The 23152-nt window shown below is 39.1% G+C and overlaps 1 protein-coding gene across 1 annotated transcript; it reads left to right on the top strand.

Moving 5' to 3' along the window:
- The first annotated feature begins 1829 nt into the window (after positions 1–1829).
- rinl (Ras and Rab interactor-like) lies at positions 1830–21938 on the top strand. The gene is made up of 12 exons (XM_056241631.1): positions 1830–2082; positions 3848–3959; positions 4052–4211; positions 6004–6112; positions 7370–7442; positions 7713–7801; positions 7911–8011; positions 13204–13426; positions 14267–14869; positions 15948–16265; positions 17525–17656; positions 21402–21938. Exons 2-12 carry the CDS (start codon positions 3913–3915, stop codon positions 21824–21826), a joined length of 2280 nt encoding a protein of 759 aa, XP_056097606.1. The 5' UTR covers positions 1830–2082; positions 3848–3912; the 3' UTR covers positions 21827–21938.
- The last annotated feature ends 1214 nt before the right edge of the window (positions 21939–23152 follow it).

The following is a 23152-nucleotide window of genomic DNA, read 5'->3' as shown; positions in this document are numbered from 1 at the left end:
CAAGCTCTGCATGTTCCAGGCCAGGCAGAGAGCGCAGATCACGTGGCGGTCTCCAACGCTGAGCGGGGCTCTGCACGAGCCGCAGGAAGTGCGTGGCATCTTTAAAAAGACGCTCGCGCTCTTTTAGAAATAGAGTTTTGCAATGTAAAAAGGATACGTCGCCGGATAGCGTAGCTCGCACGGATGGCTGGAGGTGGCGAAGACGGCCGGCTTCCTCAGCGCTGTCCTAAGCTGGCTGTTCGCTGTTCGACGGCGGCGGTGGCTTCTCTCTGATCCAGCCATGCGAAGAGCTCGCTGAAGAGTCAAAAAATCAGGGAAGTCAGCCTACAGCCCCTTCTTTTATACGCTAAGCCACGCCCATTCTGGCGGGCTGTGACGCTATGAAGGCGCGAGCGCCCTTCATTGGGCGTGACGTCACGCGGGGCTCACTGGTAGGCTGCAGCAGATGCCAGCAGGGCAGCCAATGAGCACGCGAGATGGCCTGCTCTAGGTCTGCTAGCTGCTGCACTGTGTTGACAATGAATACAAAATTAAGGATAATTTTTTGGCTTCAATATCTCGAGAAGATGAATCTTTCCCGTAGCGTAAGCTAAACTTACGCAATACGAGAGAACCTCTCGTAAGAGAACTTAAGACTCTTCAGTGGGATAAAGATATGATGTTTTATTTACAAAGTTCGGGAGAAGCACATTTAGATAATTAACCTAATTATCATGGGAGGCGCTCATCCAGTCCACTCAAGCAGGACAGCACAGCACCCGGAACAAAACAGAGAAGGCCAAAGAGTGAGGAAGTCGGGTGTCAGAGTTGATGGTTGCCCATTCAGTAATGGCAAAGTTGCAGTTTTCCTCTGAGTTGGATTGAAGAAACTACAGTCTGACTCTGTTGGGAGAGTGAAAGCATAGCAGGCCGTGGTCACAGCCTGCTGGGGCCCATGGGCTCCGGTGGGGGTCCCCACAGACATCAACCAGCAGGAAACAAGAGAGAGAGTCACTGTGAATTGGTCTCTAATAAAGCCTGAGAAAGGCCCCACCTCTCCGGGTTTGCTTGACCAATGAGAAGGGTGGAATTTCCGAGCGGGAAACTTCCTCTGTGGTTGATTTATGAATCTTTGTTTTAAGCATGCTCATTTGCATGTCAGCTGGATTTGTTTCTGATGAAGAAACTAAGAAAGATTCTGGTAATACTAATGTTGCACAGCTATCGAAATATCATGTACACAATCATTTCGATCTGCAAAGTACCAATTTATAGAGACCAAACATGGTATAGGTGACCATTGATTCTATTGTAAAATACACAGCATCAACAAAATAATAGTATTAAAAGACATTACAAAAGACAGTAAATCATTCGCAAAATGTTCTTCATGTTCATTTATAGATCAGTAAAAGTCTGTATTAAAGGCTGTCTTCCCCATTGTCTCTGTCTTGAACATGTGACCACATTTTTAACAGCAATAAAACCAACTTATCTGATCGTTGTCCCGGTTACCAAGACCATCTTCCCCTCACCGGGGGGATGGGACCACAGATCCCAGCGTGAGTTTTAAAGCTTGTTTGGTACATATACCAAATAATTGTGTCTGATTTGTCCCAGTTGTTACACTGTCTTCCCTTAAACTCAATTATTATAAAAGGAAATTAATTCTTTGACATTTAACTGCTGACTTGACTAAAATGGAACTGGACTGATGTACTTGGTACTGTAACACTCATTCAGATATAATCTTTCTGATGTATCTTACTTTCACTTAAAGTTTGTCACAGTGAGGTTTACCACAGTAATGAAAGTAGGTGGAGCTTATGGTGTGAGAGACACAAAGGGCATCATCAAGAGTTCTGTCACTCTTATCAAAGCTGATACTGATCTTTAGTGTGACTGAAATTGAACGTTTATATGTATGTCACAGACCAAAAGTGAATCTCACTGTTGGTGACATGACTAAGTACAGAAAAGGTTCGTAATGAGGAGTCTCGATTACTCCACGCGCAAACTTGCAGTGGCTGGAGGTGTTTGAAGCAGCTTTCAGAGATGTTCAGTCTTTTCTTCATGTAGGAGGACATTTTGAAGACACCACATGTGAGTTTAGCAAAGACATTCATTTGCATCATTCCAAGAGTGTTACTTTTAATGCATATTTATCAACTTATTCTTGAGACATGGGACAAAAAATTTCAAGTTTATGTACTGTAGCCTATCAAGGACTTATGTATTTACTGTTGCTTACACTTTTGGGAGAAATCACATGCTTTTTCCATTTTTTTTATAGAAATGTCAAAAGCCTTAGATATAAAAAATAATACACACTGCAATGAAAAATATTTATTATAAATATTGACATTAAACATGGATTAAGAATAAATTGAAAAGACAGGCTGTCAAACAGTTATTATTGATGACAGAGGAGTTGACAGCTGAAAGGGCTGACAAAAAATGATAGTTTGCGGCACAAGTATCCAATTAAATAAAGTAGCAGTGTTGGACAAATTTCTCAAAAACGTAATCCTCTACAGATAACTAAATACTAAAAATTGTATATGGAAAAAGCAATCACACTCGACATTCAAGATGTTTTCAAAAACCCTGGGAAAAAATGTTTACTGCAAAACCATTTAAATGATTGTTTTATGTCTATATATGAAGCTTGCATTGGTTATGTGTGTTAACGTGTGTGTGTGTGTGTGTGTGTGTGTGTGTGTGTGTGTGTGTGTGTGTGTGTGTGTGTGTGTGTGTGTGTGTGTGTGTGTGTGTGTGTGTGTGTGTGTGTGTGTGTGTGTGTACTCAGGAGGTCAATGTGAGAGATTTTTATGAAAGTCAAATTTGAGTTTACAGCAGTGGCTATTAATGGTAAGTTTCATTCGCCCAATGAATTCAAAATAATGTGTGCTCATTGTTTATAGTTATGGGAAACTCAGCAATGTATCTTCCAGCTGTCAAACCAAAGCAAATGGAAGAACGCCTACATGTGAGCGAAATTAACCATTTATCCATTCGTCATCATCCAAAGTATAAACTACGGTGGCAGTTTGTTACGAAGACAAATTTAAGATCTGTAAATAGTTTAATACAAATCCATTTTTAACCATTAAGGGTTTTAATCAATTAATCAAAGTACATAGTGAAGAAAAAACAGACAACAATTGTTCAGCATCAGTTTCACAGTTCAAAACATCCCGGGATATGACTTATTGTGCTCAGAGAATCCCTAAAGGCATACTGGTTACACTGGAATAATCTAAAATATGATATATTTGTAATTTGTTAAACAGTTTGTTGATCACATAATTCCCATATGTGTGTTGTTTTAATGGTTTCACTTTATGTTGAAGTCCTGTTTATTAAAGTAACTAGTTAATAACCTAAACCTACTAACCTTGAACCTACTCCTAAACCCAAACTTATCCAATGTAAGAGCTTATATTCTTTCTTGGGTGAGTACACTGTAAGTGCATGTACTGTAAAATAAAGTGCAATTGTTCAATAACTTTTCTATTATTCTAAAATGTGACAAATAGCAATAATAAGTAGCAAAGAGCTGGTGTGTCCAATTTTTTTGTGTCCAAGATAGTGAATATGTATTTCAACAAGCTAGAAGTCGCTCTTTTTGTCACAGCACACATGGCCTCTGTTTTCAAAGTTGCACTTCACAGATGAAACTCCTCCCCTAAATTTGAAGAAAAACTCTTTTAGACTTTAGATTTCACTGCTGATAAAACACATTCAACTGTTAACAAGGAACTATGACAAAGAGTGAACAAAAAGACATACAAATGAAAGGATGTGGGGTTGGAGAGAAACAATATTTCATAATTTCTTTTGTTTCTCTCTTTCCAAATATCAACAGGGTTTCAGCAACATATTTAAAATCGAAGACCTTGTGGAACAGATTTCCTGAAGAGGTCCAGTGCAATGATGATGAAAGAGTTTAAAGATGAATTCACAACCAGTGGGAACAGGTGAGAAATCACCATTTTGTTCAATATGCATTTTTTTATGTTCTTTTTTTGTAGTAAAATTATTTTTTATTCACTTTTATTATTTCTCATAGACAAAATGCTGCCAGGACGGTACCCAACGGGGTCTTCGGGGATCAGACCAAAACCCTGAGTCTACTGCAAGGCTTGCGCTTGTGTCAGGAGGCCTGGGCTCCCAAGAGCCCCTGGGACAGCCATGGGGCGCACGCCGCTCTGTGGGGCAGACCTTCTGGGGTGGGTGCCTTTACTTCCCTTTTTGCAATGCTTGCTAAATCAGTCATTTAGCTGTTTCAACAGTAGGTCTAGTAAACCATAATATTGTCAATAAAAAAAAACAGTCAAGTAGTTTTAGTGTGACTTGAAATGTAATGCACAATCCAATCATTTACATTGAAATGTTTAGCTTCAAATTCCATAAAAGCTAGACTTTAATTGTTAATAACTCTTTTTCATGTCTTATTATTAAAACAATTTGCTGTAATTTTGGCAAGGAAGACATGTTTCTGGATCAAAATTTAGTCCTAACCCTATCCCTATACCTCTAACCCTATCCCTACCCATAACTTATCCCTAAAATCCGAGGTAAATGATAGTAAATTTACACCGATGTAGAAGCACCTAACCCTGGTTATAAGCCTAAAACATGATCTGTTAACTTGTCCCTCAAATCTGATTGGTTGATTGGAATGTTGAACACAGATTTACTTGGTGAAACCATGTACAAACCACATTTGTTTAATGCATTTGCATTACTGATGCTATTTTTATTGTGGAAAGTCACTGTTCCCTTTTTCTGAACTTTGACCCTGTTTGATAAAAGCCGTTTCTTTGTCTAAATACTAGTTTTATGCGCACTATTGGGGAGAAGTTTATTCAATGATTGACTTACGTCTGTTTATACATGTGCCATAATACAAATATCTTAAAAAATCATCTTATTAAGGTTTGCTAACCTAACCAGCACTATGAGCATAAGTTTTTGTATGGACTAAACTGTCGTTATGTTGCGGACAATTGCAGAAGTAGAGTTAGATAAGAGTGCAGAAAGCATGATTGCAAGTGTACTTAAGAAGAGGCAGAGAGAAAGAGAGAGCGAGAGAGTAGAGCACTGGTGTCTTGAAGGACCACCGTATTGAAAGGTAAGATCTATTCTACAATTTATGCAAGGGGTTATTTACAATATGCTGATTCAGAATGGTCAATAATCAAGCATTTACTTTGTTCATCGTCAACTGTGTCAACTGTGCAGTGGGTGCTGTTAAAAATCCTCATTTAACATGTAATGATTAAAAATAATACAAGATCTACATAAATTAGCTTTGTGAACCCCAGGAAGATTAGCAACCACTATGTGGAAGCTAATGGGGATCCGAAGAAAGAATGAATAAAAATAAAAAATCAATTTTTTTTCGTTTTTTGGGGGTTCTCGGACTCAGCAGAATCTCTAAGGATCCAATGTTGAACTTTTCAGAAATGTTTGCTAACACTGATAGTCTGTGCCGAGGCGATTTCAAAGCTGTGGAAGATACTCCTATAGTCCTGCACTATATATTACTCTGTATAAATAGTGAGTGATGTCAAAATGATCAAAGATCTCATTTCACTTCCCCTGTGGTCAACAAATTCCTAAGAGGGTTCTTGTTGTTAATATTTTAGGGAGTGAATTTGAATGACATATAACCATAGACTCTAAAAAAGCATATAACCTGTGAATATTGTTAGAAGCATTAGTCATCATTGGTTTCGATAAACTAAATAAACTCAAATAACTTCAGTAGCTCTCACGCTCATCTATTTTTGGGTGTTTTTTTTTGGCACCCAACTTGTGTGCGCACTGACTTCCTCTTGTGAGAGAGCTTACCCACAAAGTGTGCGTTTCCTTGATGTCAAAGCTGGTTGTGTCACTCTTTCACATGAGTGCAAAACATGATACAATATTCTCTAAAAATGTTCAATCCTCAATGATCTCAATATAACAGTTTCATTAAACTCGCATAACAGTGAAATAATCTGTTCCTTTGCACAGAGTTTCCTGGTGGTCCAAGGGTCTTTGTCTCAAGACCAGCTTCTGTGCTTGTCTGTAGCGGACAGCGATGAGCCGGTCAAAGAATTCCCCATCATAACCACTGGAACAGGTACTGGAAACAGCGTTCATCCTTGACTGATACCAAAGTCCCTTTAAGACAAGTCATTTCACTCGGCGGCCATCTTTGAAACGCCTCTCGGCCGTGCAAGTGCAGCTCATGTGTCTGTGAATGGGGAAACATCAAATTCTCCAAAACTGTTCGTCAAGCTTACGATTCAATTTCTTATTTGAAATCACCAATGAAATCTGACAACAACTGTCTCATAAATGTTGTTTCTAAATGCTCGAAACATGACAGAAAATGACATTTTTCAGGCTGGATCAATGCGCGATTGGCTCTTATTTAGAAGGCGGGACTTATTCCGCCATATTGAGCGTTGCACTTTTCTCCATTCAAAACAATACGAGAGATGTGTCTTTTGTTATTCTATTGTCTTTGTTGATACAAAAATCAGATTTCAACATGAACTCAAACATGATCAACATGCCAAGCAAGCAATTTTGCATTTAAAAGACGCCTGATACATGTCCAAACATGTCTAGGCTAAAACTAGGCAAAATTTGAGCTGTCAGTGAAAATTTAATAGTCGTCTAAACCATCACTCAAGAATAGACTAACAATTAGAATTAGATAACAAAGAAATGAAATGAGTGAAGAAATGAAACCAAACACCTTGTAATCACTCTTTACTTTACTTACATGATGGAATATCGTACATCTCGCAAGTTATTTTGGCAAAAACGACATGTAAACAAATTTAAATGTTATTTTGTCTAGAAGTGGGTTACTCTATAGTTAACCTAGATGGTTAAATGACAACTATTGCAGGCTGGGTGTTCTCAACATCAAATTACACATTTGAGCTACGCTGTCCACATTTTATGGGTGTATACTGTATATCAACTACTGTCCCATTTGTTTTGTTTTTTTATAAATGATTTTATAAGGGAAGCATCAAGCTAAGTTTCCTGAGATATGAAAGAACGACTTCAGAGCATGTTTTATGTTGCACGAAAGGAAATGCACAAGCTGATACGGATGTAAAGCCTGCAGGTGTTCTACATTTCCTGTTACGAACAGACATGGGAAGTGCAAATCCATGTGCAAATCATGTACATGAGAAGTTCAGTAAACTCTTCTCTGTACTTTCTTCTTTATTTGTGCACGCGGTTCTGGTTGACATAATGAACACTGCAGCCTTCCTACTTCCTCATCACATCCGTGTTCTTTTAAAGTTCATAACTAGTTTGTCCAGTTTCTCTCAATGACTCATAGCGCAAGTCTGACTGAGTCTTTCTTTCACAGCGCTTCAACTGACAACGTCACACCTGGCTTTTCCTGATCTCTTTCAGCTGCTGCACTTCTACACACTGAGCAGGTGCGGATGACTTATGATTATCTAGCAACTATTGACCTGTTTTGCTTGAGAACAGGAGTGTTACCACAGGAAATACTGCACCGCTGTGTTAGATAGTAAATTATACTAAACATCTCTTATGGGGCAAACAGTTGCAGTCAATGCTCTTCAAAGAGAATTAATAATCTCCTTGTTTCCCTTACACCAAAGATTATAATACGTGCTAAACTGTATAAATAATGTGTTGTTGTAACCTTCTTCTGGCATGTGCTCCACTCACATTTCTCTCAGGGATGTTTTGCCTGTCTGTTTGTTGGTTCCCTCGTGGGTTTACACCATTATCAATCAACCCGATCACCTTGTTCCTCTGCTTGGTCCAAGTTAGTACTTGCCCTGTCATGCACCATTTGATGCACTACACTATAACTCTGCTGTTATGTCAGTCAGACTCTCTCCGTTTTAAGGGTTTTGTGTGTGTTTGACTTCCAGAGACCTGGCTGTGCCCCTCCTCAGATCTGCAGGCTAACAGTATGACTTCAGAAACACAAGGCACAGCAGAAATGCCAGAAACCGTCCTGTGCACTATACAGGTGACACTGAGCTCTGCTTTACTTCTCTAATGGTTTCAACTTCACTATATTTGTTCAGTATTAAAGGATTAGTTCACTTCAGAATAAACATTTCCTGATAATTGACACCCACCCCCCCATGTCATCCACGATATTCATGTCTTTCTTTCTTCAGACGAAAAGAAATGAAGGTTTTTGAGGAAAACATTCCAGGATTTTTCTCCATATAGTGACTTCAACGGGAACCAATGGGTTGAAGGTCCAAATCTCAGTTTCAGTGCAGCTTCAAAGATCTCTACACGATCCCAGCCGAGGAATAAGAGTCTTATCTAGAGAAACCATCTGTCATTTAAGTGCAAGACGCCCTTTGGTTAAAAAGTATATAAATGTTGTTGGTTTTTTTTTTTTCGAAAATGGCAGATGGTTTCTCTAGATAAGACTCTTATTCTCTTAACCTTTGAAGCTGCATTGAAACAATTTGGACCTTCAAACTGTTGGTTCCCGTTGAAGTCACTATATGGACCACTATATATTTTATATATAAAAATCTTGCTATGTTTTCATTTCAAAAACCTTCATTTCTTTTCGACTGAAGAAAGAAAGACATGAATATCTTGAATGATGTGGTGGTTAGTAGATTATCAGGAACTTTTAATTCTGAGGTGAACTAATCCTTCAAATAAGTGATTCAGAACTGAGAATGCTTTGAAATTCCAATTCTAGATTCTAATTTCTGGATTTGAATTGTATGTGAACTGAGGTAATCAGTAACTTAAAGCAAACCTACAAAGTTATAGATTGTTTTACGTATTGAACTTATTAAAAAAACCTGTTACACACATCTACTTTCTGTAGAAGTAACAGTCAATTGTTAAAAACAGGCAAAGATCCCACATTACCAACTAGCTATCGCCCCATATCATTGATAAATGTTGACCTTAAAATAATCTGCAAAACCTTAACAGGAAGGTTAGAGAAAATAACCCCTTGTATAATTCACCCTGACCAAACGGGTTTTATAAAAGGCAGACATTCCTCTACAAACATGCGTAGATTTATTAATTTATTAGATTATTCGGTAACACTTTACAATACGGGTGCACTAATAAGCATTAATTCATGCTTAACTAATGCACAGATAATACTGAATTAATGTGTAACTAATGATTATCTAAGCTATTCATTAATGATTACCACATTAGGAACTAATTAAGGGTCTGTATGGTTAATGTATTAGTTCATACATGAATTGTTATTAATTAAATATGTAATTGTGAATTAATTCCCTAATAACTCATTTTTGTAACTAATAGTGTTAATTAATATTTTAATTTCCAGAATGAGCCAAAGCCTTGTATTTCAACTTCCAGATAATACAGGTACACTAATATGCATTAATACATGATTAATAACTTCATTGTTAGTGCAAATTCATGTGTAAATTACTACAATTACTAAATGACTAGTTAATAATGATGTGCCTCAACAAGTAAAGTCATAACATAATGATACCTTTGCAAATCATTAGCTAATGATTAATTAAAGCAGACAACTGGTAGTTGAAGTGCATAGCTTTGACTAATTGTGGTAATTAACACATTAATTTACACTATTAGTTAATAAAATAGGTTATTAAGGAATTAATACACAATGACACATTGAATTAATAGCAATTTGTGTATTACTGAATCTATTAATCATATAGACTCTTTATTAGTTGCTGATGCAGTAATCATTAATTAATGGTTTAGTGCTTAATGAATCATACATTAACTCATGATTATCTATGCATTAGTTAAACATGAATTAATGCATATTAGTGCACCCGTATTGTAAAGTGTTACCGATTATTCCAACATTAATAATTTAGAAACCATTATAGTATCTCTGGATGCGGAAAAAGCCTTTGACAGATTTAATTGGAAATTTCTATTAGCTACTTTAAGTAAATTCGGCTTTGGATCAACCTTTATTAACTGGATTAAGATCTTATATAAATCCCCTAATGCAAGAGTTAGGACAAATGATCAAACCTCTCCTAGCTTCAATCTGCAGAGAGGCACTAGGCAGGGATGCCCTCTTTCCCCATCACTTTTTGCCATCTTTATAGAACCTTTAGCAATGGCAATCAGGCAAAATCAGGATATTAAAGGTGTGTGGTCCTTAAAGAATGAACATAAGATAAGCCTTTATGCCGACGACGTTTTATTATTCCTTCAGAACTCATGTACATCTTTCTCTGAATCAATCTCATTAATCAATAAGTTCTCATCCTTGTCCGATTATTCTATTAACTGGTCAAAGAGCACAGTTCTACCGATTAATTGTAGGTTTCAAGGGCCATCCAATATAGCATTACAATCAGGTAATATAAGATATCTTGGCATAAACATCTCTTCCAGATTGTCAGATTTATTAAAGTTAAATCACACTCAACTACTGAAGACCATAGAAGACGATCTTGCTCGGTGGAAATCTTTACCCATCTCACTCATGGGTAGAGTTGCCACCATAAAAATTATGATCTTGCCTAAAATCAATTACTTGTTTTCTATGGTCCCTACGAAACCTCCCTATACATGGTTTAGATCACTAGAATCACACATTTCTCAATTTCTCTGGAAGAATAAACCCTCTCGAATCAGCCTGAAAACTCTACAGAAAACTAAAGACAGGGGTGGACTAGACTTCCCTAATTTCCATCATTACTTCTTAGCAAATAAGTTACAGTATATTTCTAAATGGCTCAAACCTAGTGCATTGGATGAAACATGGATGGATATAGAGCAAACACTATGTGACAACCTGGAAATTTCTAATCTTCTGTATTTTAGTTAGCATTAACATCAGCACTTGTTTGACAGCCTGGTGGGAATTTCTTAAAAAAACAGACTCTTCAATGATCCCATGTAGGCTTACCCCTATATGGAATAATCCTGATATCACACTAAACAGAAATATGATTAATTTTATCCAATGGGAAAACAAAGGAATTAAACATTTAGAGCATTTAATCCATAACTGTAACTTTTTACCATTCCAAACAATCACCTCACAGTATGGGATAAGTAATAACAGATATTTAGAATATCAACAACTCAAAGCAGTAATAAGTAAAAAATTCCCTCTTAAGCAAATAAACCTGGAACTCCCACCAAGTGTTTCAGAATTCAGGAGCCTTGGTACTCCAAAGCTACTATCGAAAATATATAGAGTCATCTCCAAAATAGATGATACAATCTCATTACCAATTGCAAAATGGGAGTCGGATCTATCACTGAATCCCACCAATCAGTTTTGGTCAGAAATAATATTAAACAACTTTAATATGACTGACAGCTTGAATCTACGACTCATACAATACAAAATCCTCCATAGAACTTTTTATACAGGACAAAGGATGTTTAAGATGGGTTTTAATCAATCAAATATTTGCATGCAGTGCACAAGTAATACAGCAGACGATTACATGCATGCCTGGTGGCTTTGTACACCAGTCCAAAGATTCTGGACTAAGGTTTGTGAGGACTTATCAATATGGCTTAAGTGTAATATACCTACTTGCCCAAAACTATGCATATTAGGGGATTTAAATGATATCAATATGGAGATCGACAAAGCACACATGGTCCTCACCACATTATCTGTTGCAAAGAAAACTATTCTTTTGAATTGGAAAACTAAAAATAATCTTAGCATTAACCAGTATAGAAATCACCTGTCGGATCATATCAGTTTGGAGTCCATGCTTGCTTTTAACAATCTTCGATCGGCTGACTTCGATTCTCTCTGGGCCCCGCTGATTAATTATGTCACTTAGTGGGAGGGAAGGGATATGTGTTCTGCCCTGCTGGGGGATACGGGGATCTGCGGTACGATACCACTCCGACATGCGGTACGGTACCAGTCCGACATCCAACATCCAACTTAAGCCAGCTCACAATCAGTGGGCCAGTCTGGTATCCAAAAACCAGCCCAAGTCAGCCCACAGTTTGTGGAACTGTTAGATAGCCTGCTGTCAGCCCAAGCCAGATCACAGTCTGTGGACCAGTCTGGCATCCAACAACCAGCCCAAGTCAGCTCACATTCTGTGGACCAGTCTGGTATCCAGCAATCAGCCCAGTCCTGCTCACAATCTGTGGACCAGCTTAAGAAAAAAAAAAGAAAAAAGAAAAAAAAAGAAAAAAAAGAAGTAACAGTCAATTATCCATTATTCCAAGCCATAGATAGCATTAGCGACAAGTGACTAAGTATAAACTAAGCCCTAACCCTTACGTAAGTACATGCTATAAATTAATATTACTTGGTCCTTATTTGTGTTATTACAAGGACTCAAAATAAAGTGAAACCAAAAGTGTAACCACATTTCTAACCCTCTTTGCCTGGTTCTCATGAAATTTAACACGTCTCTTCTAGACACTGACAAAACATTATCAAAACCATCATCATCCGTCAAACCAAGACTTATTTTAAGTGCAAACATCAGTTTTTAAGTCCAAACATCAGTTTAGCGTGCAACTATGACCAGTGCTGTGTAACTGATTACATGTAATCTGGATTAAGTAATACGATTCCAAAAATTAAGTTCTTGTAATTAGATTATATTGCTATTGCATTTTTAAATACTCATAATCAGACTACAGTTACTTTTTTATTGATTACATGTTATTCTCACAATGACAGTAAATTATTCATAATTCTTTGATTCACCCAGCTGGTAAACAAATAAAATATATATTTTAATCTTTTTTAGTAAGTGTTTCATTTTGATTGGTTTTATTTTTTTATGGTTTAATTAATAGCTTTTCATTAAACTCATGAACCTCAGTCTGGGAAACCCTGGTCTAATGTAATATTTAATGCACTTAATAAAATATATTTTCTTTCTCTTTGTATTTTCATATCAAAATGGCACAAGATTATCCTATTCAAAGCAATGTGATAAACGAGTTAGTTCAAAAGTAATCCGATTGTATTACCTTAAATGTGTAATGTAATAGATATTACTAACTACAATTTTTGTCACGTCAACCGACTGCAGACTGAAGTAATCTACCCAGCCAATGGGGTATGGACAAGGAAGTGGAAATTTAGCAACACAACAAATGTGTCCATGGGGATCTATTCGTTTTAATTTGGGATTTAATTGGACCCCAATGATTGAGGCTGTATTCTATAGAGACGTGATCTTCAAATTATTTCTGTGTTGGTAGGTTACAGCCGCCAATGGTGCCCTGTGCTTCATCAATCCCTTGTACCTTCAAGAGCATGGGGATGATTGGCTGACTCACTCTCCAGCCAGCCCAGTCAATCGTCCAATCGGCTTGAGGCGAGACAAGCGGCTGAGTACCACCCGAGCATGGGAAGGGAGAGGACTGAAACCGAGGTCATCTACACAAGCCGAGGACAACTCTAGCAGTTTTGACCAGGACAAAGGTAGTGGTGGACTTTTTTCTTTTTTTTTTTAGTTATATAAATTCAAGTATTATTTATATACTATTATAGTATTTTGAATTAGCTTTTATTTGTATATTTTTAGTTTTCAATTACATTTTTTATTTCAGTTTAAAAAGTGTCATTTTTATATTTTTTTATATAAATATTTCAGAATTTTTACGTTTTTCATCAAATATTTATATTTTATTTGAATTCAGCTTATTTTCAAATAACCAAAAAGATTTTTAATAGTTTCAGCTTTAGTAAACAATAGCTGCTTTTCCACTCTCGGGCCAAACCGTTCTTGTTGCTTAAAGGTCCTTGCACACTATAAGTCCGAAATTTTCGTATGATTTTTTTCGTATTCGTCATTCGGTAGCTCTGAATTGTCAAAACACCTTTCAAAATGCTTGCATCCGAAATTTTTGCATGTTAAAATAATAAATACGACCTCACGTTGTGTCGATCACGTCTACACTCTGCCTCCGAAACTTCCGCCCATCCAAAAAAAAGTTTGGATCAGGTTCGATTTTCTGCGTTTTTCGCATCCGTTGCAAGCATTTTGAGAGCTGTTTTGACAATTCAGAGCCACCGAATGACGAACACGAAAAAACATGCGAAAATTCAGACTCAGACCTCAACCGTTCCATTTCGTGCCCAGCTAGTACGGGCATGGTTACCCCACTGTGGGACGGTTTGTAATCGTGCCGTGTTGAACCAAGCTCAAGTGAAACTATTCATTACTGTTCGGCCCAATGGTGGGAAAAGCGGCTAATGTTTATAATTGCAAGAAAGTGTTAGAAAAGTTAGACGTATTGACGTCTTTGTTTCTTCTCAAAGGATCATCGTCACCAGTCTCTCCATCTACCCCGGGTGGAGTTGTGCTTCGAAGGGCGAGTGGCACCAGCAAGGAAGACCCCCTAAAAAGAGCAAGCACAGACTCCCTTCAGAGCCCTCTCCCCCAGTCGCCACACCGCGTGTCCTGGATAGAGGACAAGATATGGCTGAATTCCCCACTGCCCCCCTCTCTGCTTCAACCGCCCTGCTTAGAGCTGGACTCGCTGTCAGTCAGCAGCATAGAGGAGGAGTTCGAGCCGGCTTCAAGCCCCTCCCTGCCTTCGCCCCGCTTCCAGCTGGCAGATAAGATGAAGAACCGCCTCTCGGCAGTGGGTCAGGCTCTAGGTGGACTTGTGTCTCCTCAGCGCAGACTGAGCAAGCGCGTCCAGGAGATGGCCGAGCGCAGGGCTGGGGCTTTTGCAGAGGCGGTCCGGGGGTTTGTGGAGGAGACTCGGTTTGCGGGTGGAGCCGCTCCTGGAGTGACTTCCAGCGAGATGCTGCAGGACGTGCGCTCGGCTCTCACTAATCTGAGGGAAACGCTGTTTGATTGTCCAGAGATACAAAGCATCACAGACAACTTTGGAGACATTCCTGATTTTGAGCTGGGTATGACCTGTGGATGTATAGGAGATAACTGTCAGGGTTCATCTATGTTCCCTTTGTGTGGTTTCCCTTCTAGTCAAGTCCAGTCCAGTCCAGTCAAGCTGTCAAGTCTAGTTTTCCCCTAACAGTCATTTTACTGACTAAAAGTAACTTTGCAACTACATATCAACTTAGACCCTGTTTACTCCTGGTATGAGTTTTGGTTGATCGGATCACAAGTGGACGGCGCTAAATACAGGTGTAAACGGGGTTTTAAAACGTTTTGAGCTTGTCCACTTTCCACCACTTCCAGAAGTAGTCGAAAACGCATTCGACCGTGTTCAAACAGCCGCAAAAGACTCTCCGCCTACTGAGCTAATGCGTAAACATTATGGGAGGCGCGCTAGCCAGACGGGATTTAAACTGTCGGCTGAAGACACAAGTTTGGTGTGAAGACAAAAAACATACCAAGAACAATTTTCTCTCACCATTCCTGATTTCTAACACACACTCGCAGTGTTCGGCTGGTCTTGCGGCTGTCAGAGCAGAAACTAAAGCTGCTGCTCTCCATATGTTTTTCTGTCATGTTCTGTGCGTTCATATGTAAATTGCGCGAGCTTATTTCGTCCATTAGATCGAACGATCTGAAAAAGCCCATACATTTACCCGCCCATAGACCCTCCCCTAGTAGAAATCAGGACAGAAGTGGCTGAAAGTGGACAAAAGAGACGGATTAAAACATCAGGAATGTGTCTGCCTCGTCGTCTTGTGATCCGATTAACCAAAACGCATCTTAACATCAGATGTAAACAAGGCCTTATTCGACTAACCCAAACCTAATGGTCTACTGATACTCTAATGACTGTTAGTTGACATGTAGTTGCAAAGTTACTTATATTTAGTAGAATGTTTAAAATGGACCATCAAAATAAAGTGTAACCCAATTGAATTGCTCCATTCTCCATAATAGATATGCCTACACAATAAACGAGAGCTTTCTATGTTCACACTTAGCAAAAGTTCTGCTAGTTTTGATACTTATCGATTCGCCTCCACTAAAACCAAATTTATTGACAAATCTGTTGTTTCTCTCTGCCTTTAGATGCTATGCTGGAGCTTGCCTTGCATAAAGTGGCTTTAAAACCAGTTTACACTCACCTGTACGTGTATCTGAAGACGGCGCGCAGGGATGACGGCACTCTGCAGCGTTTAGAGGCCAACAAGAGCACGCTGGAGAACCGGAGCCCGGAGGAGCTGGAGGGAGCAGCCGGAGCCGGGGTGCCGGACTCCAGCATGATGGAGAAGATCCAGCATCGATGGACCACAATGCACGAGGCCTACTCGCCTAGCAAAAAGGTCGACACCCTGCTCAAAGTCTGCAAGAATATCTACCACAGCATGAATGCTAATGCTAAGCCTGGTGAGTGAACTACTGTAGAGACGCAATGCAAACTTGCCACTTCCTTTCAAATTGTTTATATACTCCCCATTCCACACATACAGAGATGTGTCCTGTGCTGAGAAACCAACAATTCAATAGGTAGTGCTAGGGAAAATTACTTAATATTTTTAGTCAGTTACTGATTTCAAATGACATGCCAAAAATTGTAGTTGGTAACATAATCCATTACATTACACATTTAAGATGAATCATATATTCTTGACTATTTTTTGATTACTTTGGACCTAACTCGTTTATCACATTGATTTGAATAGGATAACCTTGTACCATATTGATATAAACATACAAAGAGAAAGAAAATATATTCCACTTGTTATCAACAACATGAAATGCATTAAATATTACATTACGTCAGGGTTTCTCAGACTGGGGTCCGTGAGTTTAATGAAAAGTAATTAAATCATATTTAATAATTTATATATAATTGTATATATAATTATATATAATTTAATTTAATAATAATTTATTTAAAAACAAAAATTTAATTAAATTAAATTAAATAAATAAAAAACAATTAAAATGTGTTACCCTAAGTAGAAGGGACCTGCTTGTAGTAGGGAGAATCAATGAATTATGAATAATTTACTGTGAGGATATCATGGAATCAATAAAAAGGTATCTGAACTGAAGTCTGATTACAAGTATTTTAAAATGCAATATAATTGTCACACTTTGGCTGAATGTGATGTAGGCAGGATGCAAAGACGAAGATAAAAGAGAAAAGTGAGAGTTTATTGACAGAAAGATAACAACACCAAACTGAACTAAAACATTAATGAGAACCGACAAATGATAACTAAAACACAGGCATATTTATATATATATATATATATATATATATATATATATATACTAAGTGAAAACAAAGATGATTGGATTTATACATGTGATATAAACGAGGGAACTGATAAGTAACAAGCTAGAAGCCAATAAGTAACCTAGGAGACAAACAAGTGGTGGGAAACTGAGAACAAATAATAGCCTAGATGTGACTGAAGGATACAAACTAAAAGTCCATGAGGGTGAAACTAAGAATAATCATAACAATTTATCCGTAATTTTGGGAATCTGATTACGTAATCCAGACTACATGTAATCAGTTACTACCCAGCACTGCATGCCTATGGAGCTATGATCACTGCAAGGCACTTCGTACATTTTAATACCCGAGTCCTCAAGCTGAAGGAGATTTGAACATGTTGATTGTTTTATGTCAGGAACGGTCTTCGGGGCGGATGATTTCCTCCCGTGCCTGACGTGGGTGTTGCTGCGCAGTGATTTAGCTATACTACAGGTGGACACTGACTACATGATGGAGCTGCTGGACCCCATGCAACTACAAGGAGAGGGTAGGGTATACACACACATCCACACTCATCAACAGTGTTCACACCACTGGTTTTATGGTTGGTTTCCTGATGAAGGCAAACACTGTAACTCTTTAAAGAGCATCACTCTGTCCAACATGTCAGCTTCTGGCTCAATCGATGGCTGTTTGCCTGAACAGAGAGGGTCTATATCATCTGTAGAGATCAATCCAGATTCATCTCAGTGGCAGGACAATCCCAATCCCTTTATTTGCGACTAACCTGAAGTGTGTCCTTAAATGCACTTTATACTTATGTGTTTTCATTCTTATTTTTCTGTTTGGATTGATGGATTGCACATGTACTGAATCATACCATTGACCATTACTATGGACTATGCTGTTCCTTTAATATGTTGGACTTCTTGTTTACGCATTTTTTTTCCATACCTTTAAATCGTATGGCTTCAGAAGAGTTGGAATTTAGCAAATATTTAAACGTTTTTTCCTTGAAAAAACAATTATTCATGCCTTAAAATGGCTTGAATGTATCTCGACACCCTTGCCTCATTTAGTATACGCGTTTCTATGAATATGCAAATGAGCCCCGCCTCCACTCACTCACAGCAGCTCAGAGATCCACTCGTTGACGATCACACGTTGACCTGGGGTGTGTTTCCCGTACAACGACGTAACTCGATGCTTCTTTACCATAGTACGATGCATCGTTGAGGAAATCCACTAGTCACGACTGTTTCCCGAAACCATATTGTCGCAAATAGGTCGTTCAACCATGTTGGTTTATGACGTCACGCACGTGGTGGAGTAATAACTTCTTTTAATGAAACTGTTTGAGATCGAATTAATGCTAGATGTTTTGATATAAATTACAGACATGCATCTGAGGAATATTTCTCATTTTTCTCAGTTATTTCGCTTTATTTCCAGATTCACTCATAGGCTCGTTCTTACACACTAGAGCACGTTTGCGCAGTCTTCAAACTCGGTGCTTTAAATATCTTGACAAACTCAAAGACGTAAATGACATTTGAATGTATTCTAAATAAAAGACACAGTTGTACTGAATGTCAGCTTGCTTATTTTGCTCAAGATAAGGATTAATTAAGTCCACGTCATGCAATCTAGAAACTATGCTTCTAACCGCAGCTCGAGAGCTGTCGTTCCAAACACACAACTTTGCGATGCTGTTTGCGAATATGTTCGTTGGAAGGTTTCGGAAAACACCGACTTGTTGAACTGCTGATAATGACGGAACTTGCGACCATAGTTGGCTAACGATGCTTTCGGGAATGCTTGACGTCAGAAACACCAGCGATTTCAAACCGTGTTTTTGAGACTGTCTTTGGTTCACTGCAGTTTTAAGGAGAAAATACTCAGCAATGTTGTCGACTTATGAATTTGCACATGGGTTGTCTTAAAGCATATTAAAAACACCACATAGACATATAAACAACATTTAAAACTTGATATTTTCCACAGGGGGGCCTTAATATTATTATTATTTATTATTATTATTGACTTAATTTTATTATTAACCTAACTTATTAACTTAAAACGTGAATTAAAATCTAATGATGTGAATCTGTATATTTGAATGTGTTTGAGAGACAAAAGCCTTCCAAAAAAAACAGAAATACATGGTTAAATGACTCACTGGGTGATAATTCAAATAATAATGAATGTGTTTGCCAGGAGGTGATTCAGTGTGCAATGTTGCAGTGTTGAGAAAACACTTCTCAAAGTGAAATTATTTCTGTAAGTCCTGTGATCAACTGCTGTGTGGCTCTCAGCTCTCAGTGATAGTCACATGACTAGTGGCTGTTTTTGGTGTGCGATTCAACAAACCTGAAAGAGCCTCTGAACTGATATAAACAGTGGGCTTTGTTTTAGAAAGGACAATTTAAAAGATTTTTTAAAAAGTAGTAGGAAGAATTATTATGACGTCACGCACGTGGTGGAAGAATTATTATATAATTATGAATAATTTACTGCCATTGTGAGATTATCATTTAATCCTGTAATCGATGAAAAGTAAATATAGTCTGATTACAAGTATTTTAAAATGCAATATAATCTAATTACAAGTATTTAGTGGAATGACATAATCCAGATTACATGTAATCAGTTACTACCCAACACTGACTGTAACTGCTGATTTTCAAACAGATTTATATTGTGGCAAAGTGGTCCTTAAGAATTTCATGCTAGCGATACACTAACTCTCTAACTAGCAAAACCACACTGGTAAACTGCTATCACATCAGCATGATCATCCCTGTTTTATGTAAATTACACTGATACTGGAGTGTTGTGGGTCCTGTCCACGCTGAAAGTTGGTGCTTCTTTGTTTTTAATGTTTTTAAGCATATTTCATTATGATTATGTTAATATAACTAAATGTAAATAATAAGACTTTGATAAGAATAATAAGAATTTGTGGAGGCCCCCCGTTGAGTACCACTGATCTAAACAATTATTAATTATTACCCGTACAACAAAAATGCGATGGGTGGGTGGGTGGATGCATGGTTGGGTGGATGGATGGATGGATGGATGGATGGATGGATGGGTGGATGGTTGGATGGATGGATGGATGGATGGATGGATGGATGGATGGATGGTTGGGTGGATGGATGGTTGGATGGATGCATGGTTGGGTGGATGGATGGATGGATGGATGGATGGATGGATGGATGGATGGATGGATGGATGGATGGATTGGTGGATGGATGGATGGATGGATGGATGGATGGATGGATGGGTGGATGGATGGATGCATGGTTGGGTGGGTGGATGGGTGGGTGGATGGATGGTTGGGTGGGTGGGTGGATGCATGGTTGGGTGGATGGATGGATGGATGGTTGGGTGGATGCATGGTTGGGTGGATGGATGGATGGATGGATGGATGGTTGGGTGAATGGATGGTTGGATGGATGGATGCATGGTTGGGTGGATGGATGGGTGGATGGATGGATGCATGGTTGGGTGGGTGGATGCATGGTTGGTGGATGGATGGGTGGATGGATGGATGGTTGGGTGGATGGATGGATGCATGGTTGGGTGGATGGATGGATGCATAGTTGGGTGGATGGATGGGTGGATGGATGCATGGTTGGGTGGATTGGTGGGTGGATGGATGGATGGATGGATGGATGGGTGGATGGGTGGATCGTTGGGTGGGTGGGTGGATGGTTGGATGGATGGATGCATGGTTGGGTGGGTGGGTGGATGCATGGTTGGGTGGATGGATGGGTGGATGGATGGTTGGATGGATGCATGGTTGGGTGGGTGGATGGATGGATGGATGCATAGTTGGGTGGATGGATGGATGCATGGTTGGGTGGGTGGGTGGGTGGATGGATGGGTGGGTGGGTGGGTGGATGGATGGGTGGATGGTTGGATGGGTGGATGGATGGATGGATGGATGGATGGATGGATGGATGGATGGATGGATGGATGGATGGGTGGATGGATGGATGGATGGATGGGTGGGTGAATAGGTGGGTGGGTGGATTCAGATGGGTGGATTGCGGATGGATGGATGGATGGATGGATGGATGGATGGATGGATGGATGGATGGATGGGTGGGCGGGTGGGTGGATGGAGTTTTTTGTGATATATTTGTTGCTTGAAAAAGTTAATTTATTGCATTCGAATACTCAAATGAATGACCGTTAATGGTGTTTTGGCCCAGGAAGGGTGTAGCATATAAAGATTCCCACACTGCTGTGCATGACTTGCTCCTCTTTCTCCATCTTTCTCTCAGGTGGGTACTACATTACGTCTCTCTACGCTGCCCTTTTTTATATCAGCAGCTACCAGCCTCGTCTAGCGAAGCGGCAGCTCAGTGCAGAAGCACACCAGTCTCTCAGCCAATGGCATCGCAGACGCACACTTCACGGCAACCAATCACGCCACAGCCGAAACCGCAGGACCACCCGGAGGCACGGGCCGCTGCTTGAGGACGGGAACTCTTTAAACAAGAGCATGGGGTCCAGCAGTCTAAACGACATCACCCACAGCTTGCAGGAAACATTCCAGGGTGTGGATGAAGAGTTGGAGGCTGTGGAGGAAGAAGAGGAGGGAAGTGCAGGTCGAGAACAAGCACAGGTACCAGAGACGCTGGACCTCACCTGTCCCGAGAGAACTGAGGGAGAAAAGACGACTGGAAATCACAGGATCCTGAATTAATAAGCAAGGGGTATCAAAGAACTTAACTTCGGACTTATTAAGCCATGCTTCCACCGCAGGAACTTTCCCCAGGAACTAGGGACTTTGGGGTGACCGTGGGACTAGGGACTTTGGAGTGACCGTGGGACTAGGGACTTTGGGGTGGGACTCGGGGTCCAGGGTCTAAATGATGTTCTGGGGGAAAATGTCCCCCTCAGAAAGTCTCTGCTCGCAAAGATAGTGCTTTTTCAATGTTCAGGAACTTTTAGGAGTGGGACTTGGGCGCTGAACATGCTGATTGGTTGAGTTCATGAGTATATTTAATAAATGACTTCCATTTTAATACCATGTTAGACGTTTTCCAGTGACACGGAATGCTTTAATTTATTCCAAAGTGTTCAAGATGGAGCCAAACAACATGAATCAGGTTTACAAGAGGGAAATCTTAACCAGCACACGTCATCTGTTTCGTCCAGATATCAAGGAAATTAAACTAATGAAATTCCTCCGTTGAGTGACTGTGTTGAATTCAGACATTTCCTCTTCCTGTCATCCAATACCCTTGCAGAATTAAGGGCCTGTCCCAATACCCACTCTTGTGGCATTCACACCTTGTCTGCTTGCATGACGTATTTCCTGTATTTGGCCCAAGTGCTCAAGTGGGTGCAAAGACCGCAAGTGTACGAATAACTTTTGATAACCGGATTGGACACACTTACAAAATGCAAGAGCTTTATTTACACATGATGATGATTTTCAATACTCTTTAAATAAAGAGTCTGTTCAGTCTCTATGTAACAAACACAATGTATAAAGGTTTTACAACACCAAATTTCCCAAACTTTACATTTTACTATCAAGTTATAGTAAATATCTAATTAATTTAGCCTGCACTGGAAAGTTCCTGAAGCAGTGTTAGAGTGTTATTAATGTGGATTTCATGTGCTTTGGGATTTTTCAGAAGGGACAGTCTTGTACACTTTCCTGTCTCATGCTCTCAAGTAGCCAACACCGCAATTTTGGGTATAGGAACCGGCTCTTAGTATGAGGGCCTACTATCAATTCTCTGCTGTCCATTGTAACCACTAGGGGGAACTATTGTACATTTTTCTCCATTCATGTGTTACCAAAAACATTGAAGATTTTGAATTCTTATTGTGTTGTTCATAGATTTGTTATTATTTTTTATTTATGTAGACAGGGTTGTAATTTAAATGCATTATTATTATTATTATTTTGGTTTTGTGGACTGCAGTATATTTTAGTTTCTTGTATCAATTCTCATGTTTCTTAATCAGCCTAGGTGTGATCATTTATACCATTACACTTTGAAAGAGCAAAAAAAAA

Source organism: Rhinichthys klamathensis, unplaced genomic scaffold (genome assembly GCF_029890125.1).
Source record: "Rhinichthys klamathensis goyatoka isolate OS25496 unplaced genomic scaffold, OSU_Roscu_1.1 h1tg000657l_1, whole genome shotgun sequence".
Classification (NCBI taxonomy): Eukaryota; Metazoa; Chordata; class Actinopteri; order Cypriniformes; family Leuciscidae; genus Rhinichthys; species Rhinichthys klamathensis.
Note: the sequence above shows the minus strand (reverse complement) of the source record. Positions and strands in the feature narration are given on the sequence as shown.